The sequence below is a fragment of the Nerophis lumbriciformis genome, linkage group LG14 (genome assembly GCF_033978685.3).
Source record: "Nerophis lumbriciformis linkage group LG14, RoL_Nlum_v2.1, whole genome shotgun sequence".
Classification (NCBI taxonomy): Eukaryota; Metazoa; Chordata; class Actinopteri; order Syngnathiformes; family Syngnathidae; genus Nerophis; species Nerophis lumbriciformis.
In genome coordinates this window covers 21,163,824-21,172,323 of record NC_084561.2, presented here as the reverse complement: position 1 = coordinate 21,172,323, position 8,500 = coordinate 21,163,824, and the positions used below count along the sequence as shown (strand labels likewise).

Sequence of the window (8,500 nt, the reverse complement as noted above, 5' to 3'; positions counted from 1 at the left end):
CATCGCAACGCCGAATGCAAATACACGTACCGTTACACCCTTACTACCGGTAACCACAAAACTGCTTTGATATTACGGCATAACTGTGTTTTCAGTCCAGAATGTCTGCCATGTTTGTGGAGTGTTTCGCCACGACTTGTTTGGTGTGGGTTTGTACAAAGCCAGAGTGAAGCTAATACAACATTTTAAACAAACACATCTCCCATAAGATATATATCCCCCTGGGGACCATTTGTTGTTTATCGTTTTCTCTTGTCAGAAAAAAAACAACTGTCATGCAAAACAGTAATGTCCACTGCAGAGGACGCAAGCTCTCAGGAGGATATGTTGCGTGGACATATATTATAAACAAATACAGCAAGAATCATCTGTCTCTTAAAAACATTTGTTCCCTCACAAGGAACACACGGCAAACTTACACAGCAATGTTAACGATCACACTATTCAGGCACTATAAACCAACTTACTAGTGGCTCATTTGCATTCCCGCCATTGCAATTTACTGTTTAAATATAATGTCCAAGCTAAACCAAGGAGGGTTTCTTCTTTTATTATTTTGTTTTCGACAATAGTAAACAGCAAACTGCTTTATATGTCATCGTTTCCACTACTCCTTCAAGGCTGTCAAAAGTAAAACAAGCTGACTTTTCAAAAACAATGCATGGGTGTCAAAATGACACACGTTTGATGTGTTGTGAAGACATTTGCCCAGGCACTCCCTCCGGCACTTCACTAGTCCTGCACCCTCTGAACCAACTTTTCATGACACGATCCCCCTGCCGAGCCTCTAGTACCAGGGTAAAAAGTGCAACATAACACTTCCAACTAAATCACTTTTATAACCGCTCTCAGGTGTGCCATCATCATGCAAATAAACTTTACACTCTTTTTTTAACCTCTGATTTACTTTCATTATTCACAGCGTTCATCATGACCATTGTGTTACTGGACTATATTACCTGCTTGACAGAATTACATGTAAACATTTAGGGACGTGACATGAAAAAATACAAAAAGTATACTAAATGTCATGCCATTTCATGTGTGCGCGCGGTTAGAACAATAAAAAATTGAAGAGTTCTGGGGGACAGGAATATCATTTGAGCGTAATATTTACCTCGAGCCGAAAGGATTTAGGCTGCCACTCACGTTTAGAACTCCAAAAAAACCATGTTAGAAATGCTGTCCCGCTTATTTCAATGAGCTCTGGACTAAGTAATTGCATAGAAGCGGATAGATGTGTACACGTCCAGCATGGAAATTGAGGAGGGATGAGTTGTACAAGCTATAGTTTGTGCAGTTCCGGGCTTAGCTGCCCTGCGTCTGGTTCTGCATGTGTTTGGCGATGTCGTACACGTAGGTGATGTCCGGCCTCTTCTCTGGGTCGGGGTTGATGCACATATCTACCAAGTTCCTCAGCTGATGAGAGGGATAAGAGGGGTTTGGGTTTAGAAGGGGATACAAGGGAAAGACAATGAGTGAAATGTGCAGTTCTGGAGAATAAACCATCTTTTAAGGCGCTAAATAAACAAAAAGTAACTAGACTGAGCACACTAATCGCTTGTTAGTAGGACTGGGCGATATTTGGCCTATTTGGCAATATATATGGCAGCCTCCTGAAAAAACTAAATATTGGGTTGCAAAGGCTCCTAATTTAGCTGCTGGTAACACAATGCATCATTTTTAGTTGTATTATTTTTCTCAAAATTATTATTAATCTACATGTTAATTTACTCTTAATATCTGGTTGTTTTCTGTTGTAACATGTTTCTATCTAGACTTCTGTTAAAATACAATAAACACACTCTTATTTTGTTTCAATACTAGTTTTGGGTGATATTACAAATTTGGGTATTGATCCAACACCAAGTAGTTTCTGTGGCCAAATTGGCCAGTTTTATACATAGGATCATTTTCGGATCATTAAATTAATAAATTTTTGGTCATAACTGAAATTTGACAAATTTGACAATATCAATTAATATTGAAATTGTTTCCTTTTATTACATAATGCCAAATAACTCAACAAAAGCAAAGACTACTATTGGCTCTTGTTTCCTGAGTTTGTAAACAATAACAAAAACGATTTTGTGATACAGTAATAAAAAATATCGATTGTAGTGTCGCCCATATACTGATACTATAGTTGGTATAATTACTGTCCACATTTGTATTGACCTGCCCACACCTGCTTACATTCAAGAGCTCTAGCTTAGCAGTTTGATATACTTTTTTGTATCCTACGGCGTGGAGTGTAGCATGTTTCACAGTTACTTGTCCTCTTCTCCTTAAGTGATAATCTACCTGTGAGAAACACAGTTTATTTGCCGCCACGTTGGTGCAGATTAGTGATTTAGAAGCTGAACTTTGGAGGGACATTAGCCACAAGCTTGCTCGCGAGGACGCTATCTTGCGTTGAGGACGCCTTCGTTCACTCGTCGCTGTCAAATTAGCGGGACACAGCTCCAAAGTGTCATCAACATGCATTATCACTAGTGATAGACGGACTATTTGTGTCGATATTTGGCATTTTGATGTATATCGGTATCCTTTTTTTTCTTCAAAACAACTACAAAGGAACTAATTCAACAGATACAATATATACACATGTGATGATACCAGTATATAGTATTTTAAAAAATGAATAATTAGTCATGTAGCTAGCTACAAACACTGCTCAAGCACTGGCCCGTTTGTCCTGCCTGTGAAGAGTTGCCATTTTTTTCACTGCAGTGCTTGCATTAAGGAAAAAATGATATCAGCCCGCTTGAAAAAAATATCATCTAGCTACTTATAGGAGCCTAAAATTGTTTAAATCATCGCAATATGTCGAGAAAACCTAACAATATATTATATCCATAGATCGCTATTAAAGTGTATAAATTAAGTATATGGCGAGTTATTGTGATACAGACAAATCCCATATTTTTACCAATTTTCCCAGGAGATTTCCCTTTTGAAATGTAAATGTTGACACTCCTATGACCCGCAGCATTAGACACACGTAATAAAGATGTTTGTGAAATCCTCTGATGTTGTTTGGCTCTGAATTAACCACAGCATTACTGCTCCATTAAACATTATGTCACTAGTGGTCCGACATTTCCTGAAAAATAATGCTAAAAAACAACTTAAAGCCTTGTGCAGCAGTTCACTGATGTATACTATTCAGGTTTAAATAACTTTTACTTCAAATGGCTCCAAATATCGGTTATCGGCTTCCTTGACTACTACTACTAATCTGTATCTGCCCTAAAAAAACATATCGGTCAATCTTATTATCACGATATGACGATAAAATATTAAAAGCTGTTTTTTGTCTGGCAAATTTATGTCGTATATCATCTATATCGCGCAACCCTAATTTAACCTAAGTCCACAAAGACATTTACCCCCCTCCCCACCCACACACACATACTTACGCACGTACACGCACACACATGCACGCTCCTGCCACTCCATGCCAGCACTCACACACTAAGCCAAGCAAAGCGGCTGATTGGAGCAGATAGACAGGCTCACATGCGGAACAGCCACCACCATCATTAAAAAAAGAAGAATAAAGGATGCAGAGGGAGGGAAAAAAAACATCTATGTGAGGTCGCTATGGTAACTGTCTGCCAACTTCCTGGCTGCTGTTGCACAGCAGCGGCTCGGACGAGTTCGCGTCAGCCGCTGTGTGCGAATGTGGGTGCCTGGGTGTGAGAAAGATGTAAATTCAGACTGTCTGAGAATTAGCACCACCGAATGGAGATTTGGGTGGGGTTTAGAAAAGATGCAGATATGTAAAATATTCATGCGATTCTTTGCATGGCGAGTGGGGCTGGGGGGGAAGCGGTGAAAAGTGTCAGGTGGCGGGTGGATGGGGGAGCGGGTGCTGCTGAAGGGAGGCGGTGGAAAAGCATAGACGGAGATGGTTAAATGACACAACAAAGATGAGCAGCTGACAGTTTGCTGCCGATCCTTCAGGAGCATTGTTTACATCCAGACAGGCGCTGTAGGCACCCCCCCTCATCTCCATCTCTCCATCAGCCTGTCTCGAGCTCCATCATTCGTTCACTCTATCGCTTTGTCTCCCTTTCCCCGGGATGGGGGTGACATGTGGGGCACGCTCCAGCTCCGAGCGGTGGGTGTGTGCGAAGAGAGAGTTACTGTAACAAATACGCGCTCGTGCACATAAAAAAAGCACACGTGCAAAGACATGAAACGCCGCGCAATTAGCCTTTGTCAACCTAATGAAGTAAACACCAAAGTGCAATGAAAAGCACTCTGCAGGAGTTACTGCAGCAACTTTAAACAACCCACAGTGGACTCTTGCATGCAAACACCATGGTAGTAAAGTGGAGACGTGGCCATTTAAACGCAGCTAATGGCCATGAGCTTTTTGCTTCACTGCATATTAGTGTGTTTTTAACTAAATTTCCTAAATTCCTAAAGCACATTCTTTTCAACATGGCATTATTGCAAGTGACAATAACTTTTACAGAATTTCAACATTGGGGTATTCAATGCAGGCAGCTTTTAGTAGTCTGCAAAGAGCAAACAAAGTATGTTTTTTGCGTTAATAGGGGGATTTTTTTCAGCCTTCATACAGAGCAAGGCTGGTGGTTTCCTGCTGCTTACTAAGTTAGTCTTAAGTGTGGCAAAGCGGTCAGTGAGAGGAGACGTTGGAAAGAAGAATTTTAGATACAAAACCCATGCTCATTATTCATTGTTGTGCAACTTTATGCTTGACTATTGGGAAATGTTTGGATAGATTTATGGTATCATTAGGGCTGTCAAAGTTAAGGCATGCGATTAATCATGTCTAAACGCAAATTAATCCCATGATTTATTTTGACCATACATGCTCCTTTACCCAAAAGACGGGGAGAGTTAAACGGTCAGCGATCAGGTCTATGCATACGGCAGTACGAAGATGAGTGAAGAGGTTGCTCGCTGGTAGGACTGGGCGATATACCGGTACTATGGTTAATACCGGTATAGTTTAGGATGCGGTATATTTGAGACTATACCGGCATACCGGTATTTTTTAAGTGCTTTTGTTACGGCCGTTTGATCTTCTCTGCGCCTGACTTGCGAAGCACAGGGCATTCCTATTCAGCTCATCACTGCCCCTTGCGTGTTTATGGCGGCTTCTCTGATGACGCACTGTGACGCATATCAAACTTTTTTGTTTGTTTTATATATAAATATGGCGGGGCGGTGCCAACTTCTCAACTTCCGAGTTATGCAATGCTTAGGACAGTGACTGCATTTGGCGATTGGTGAGTGACTACAACTTTAGTTACCCATATACCAATTTGCTTTAGAACCTACATCCCTCCTTATAGCGACTTTATCGCCAGTCTTAGCTGTTTATGTTGTTAACTTCTGTTAGCGACTAAGCACAAAAGCTAATAATAGCTCCTCTCTGCTGCTCGCCTGGTGTGTTAAATGTTTATCTACACCTCGGTTTAAAAGTGCTTCTCCCCATAGCCTGTGCGGATCAAGCTACTGTAGTATAGCGGTTGGGTGGCTGAAAAGTAGTTCTAAACTTAACAGCCAGCAGCTTTCACTGCAGTGAGCGAGTAGAAGCTCCATCTAGCCCGCGCACAAGTGTGAAACTATAAACCTAATGTTAATGAAAAAAATGAACGAAACTGCTTTGACATAGTTACTGCAAATTAATTATTTTATAAGAATAAACAAATTACTACTTACAACAAAAATAATCTGAGTGGTCAACATTGGTTATCTAGCCATGAAACATTGAGGCAACCTTAAGCAATTTGCAAATTTAAGTTTTTTTAAACATACCGGTATATACCGGTGTTCGGACTAAAAATACAACAATATCAGCTTTGGTCCATATCGCCCAGCCCTACTCGCTGGCAAATTTCGCTTCAAAATAAACCCCAACGGGACTTAATGATAAAATGGTTACAAAGTTTTGAGCAACAAATGATGTGGAAAAAAAAGTAAAACATTAAAAAAAATGTTTAAGTACCGTATAAAATTGACCTTGTGTTCAACAATTTGGGGTATTTTTTTAAGTTATTTGAAATTATACTAGCAAATAAATCCAATTAATCGTGGTTAATCAACATTAAAAAGTGTAATTAGGGCTGCAGCTATCAATCATTTTAGTTAGAGTAATCTATCAATTATATTTTTCAATTAATCAAGTAATTGGACAAAACACTATAGCTTAAATGCGTATTTTAGGGAAAATAGTTCAAATAAACAAACAAAGACTTTTCTGCTTGCTATAACCATCATTCTTTTTTTCTAATGAATGGGCATCATCAATATTGAAGTTGCACTTTTAACATGTGTGCATTAATAAAAAAATGTAAACTATTTGCTGTTTGCCGGCACACAGATAACCACATGCACACACCACCACGCTTGTGTACTTTTTTTGTAGCAGCCGTATGGAAACTATGTCTACGTATTTAAAGTTCCGGGTACTCCATGCGTTCTGGATTTATTATTATTATTATTATTTACGCTTACTAAAAGAGCAATCGAAGCAACACTATATGCAAATCAAAGCTTCTTCACCTAATCAAATTAATCAATTAAACGTTGCAGCCCATTCATTTGCATGTTTTTTTAATCTATCGTTCAACAGCTCCAGTTATTATCGAACATCTAAATTTGAAAGGAGGTTTAGCAGTTTTCCATGAAAATATGTTTCAATGCAATAATCATGATGTAATTTATCCAAAGAAATGTCTGTATACTTCCATGTAGATTTGAGAAAAATAAAACATGTTTTCTCAACAAAAAGACACAGGCAGAGGTAGCACACAGATGCGAAACGCAGCGTATACACACACGCACGCACACACACGTCACCGGCAATCAGCTACCATTCCGCTGTTACCCGCAGCCTGACTGCATTACATGTGCACGAATGAGGCTTTGCTGAATTACGGTAGATAATTTAACATTTAGTTAGGGAAACATGACACTCAAGCTCATTTAGTTTCACCCCGCTCTGTAGCACAGCCAGATGCTTTTGATATGCGGGATTTAATTTTCAAACGGTTAAAAATCATGGCCGGCCTTTTGATCATAAAGTAATGATATTACAGGGAAATATCAAACTGAGTTCAAAAAGTTGGATGAATTTCAGACATGTTAAAAAGGTCAATATACATTTAGTTTTTAAAAAAAAATAAGCGATCTGGCATTTAAAAAAGTTATTTTAAATGTTCACTGAAAATTTCAATACCCACTGAAAGATTTAGAAAGAGACATACCTGAGCATGTACTAACTACATATTACTAAGTGTAAGTGATACATGACATTACTTACTTCCTCTGAGTAGTGATCTGAGGGAAGAGGAGGATAGTCGCACTGTTCTATCTTCTTACAAAGGGAGTAGAGGTTCATCTTATCCCCATAAAATGGACTCTGTAGGGCTGCCATCTGAAAGACATGAAGAAACTGTCTCAGGACATAAAAAGATGTGAGGAGACAAAAAAAGCTTTCAGTGGATTCTGACCAGATTTTTAACAGAATACACTCTATAGTAGGTCTCAGCCAGCTTTTCCACCATACCTATAAATGGCCATATCATTAAAATATATATATATATTTATATATATAAAATCTCCATCCATCCATTTTTTACCGCTTGTCCCTTTTGGGGTTGCGGGGGGTGCTGGAGCCTATATCAGCTGCACATGGCCGGAAGGCGGGGTACACCCTGGACAAGTCGCCACCTCATCACAGGGCCAACACAGATAGACAGACAACATTCACACACTAATAGTCTATTTGTCTCTTTCTCATACTACTATATACAGTAAAGGCCAAAAGTTTGGACACTCCTTCTCATTAAAAGCGTTTCCTTTATTTTCATGACTATTTACATTGTAGATTGTCACTGAAGGCATCAAAACTATGGACACGTGGAGTTATGTACTTAACAAAAAGGTGAAATAAATGAAAACTGTTTTATATTCTAGTTTCTTCAAAATAGCCACCCTTTGCTCTGATTACTTTTTCGCACACTCTTGGCATTCTCTCGATGAGCTTCAAGAGGTAGTCACCTGAAATGGTTTTCACTTCACAGGTGTGCTTGAAGCTCATCGAGAGAATGCCAAGAGTGTGCAAAGCAGTAATCAGAGCAAAGGGTGGCTATTTTGAAGATGCGTAGTTTGATGTGATTCATAGTTGTGTTGCCTTCAGTGACAATCTACAATGTAAATAGTCATGAAAATAAAGAAAACTCATTGAATAAGGAGAAGGTGTGTCCAAACTTTTGGCCTGTACTGTACACGCACACATACATATATATACACCGGTATATATATATATACACACACACACACACACACACACACACACACACACACACATATATATATATATACACCGGTGTATATATATATATATATATATATATATATATATATATATATATATATATATACACACACACACACACACACACACACACACACACATTTAATTATATATCCACCCATCCATCCATCCACTTAT

At 39.0% G+C, this 8,500-nt stretch overlaps 1 protein-coding gene across 2 annotated transcripts in view; it reads right to left on the bottom strand.

Moving 5' to 3' along the window:
* Positions 1-205: 205 nt before the first annotated feature.
* nek7 (NIMA-related kinase 7) overlaps positions 206-8,500 on the bottom strand; it is a 141,896-nt gene continuing 133,601 nt past the window's right edge. For both annotated transcript variants that reach the window (XM_061975858.2, XM_061975859.2), the window contains exons 9-10: positions 7,307-7,420; positions 206-1,419 (exon numbers count right to left, since the gene is read on the bottom strand). In XM_061975858.2, the coding sequence (XP_061831842.1) occupies positions 1,309-1,419; positions 7,307-7,420 (225 nt within the window). In that variant the 3' untranslated portion in view covers positions 206-1,308. The remainder of the gene's footprint in view (positions 1,420-7,306; positions 7,421-8,500) is intronic.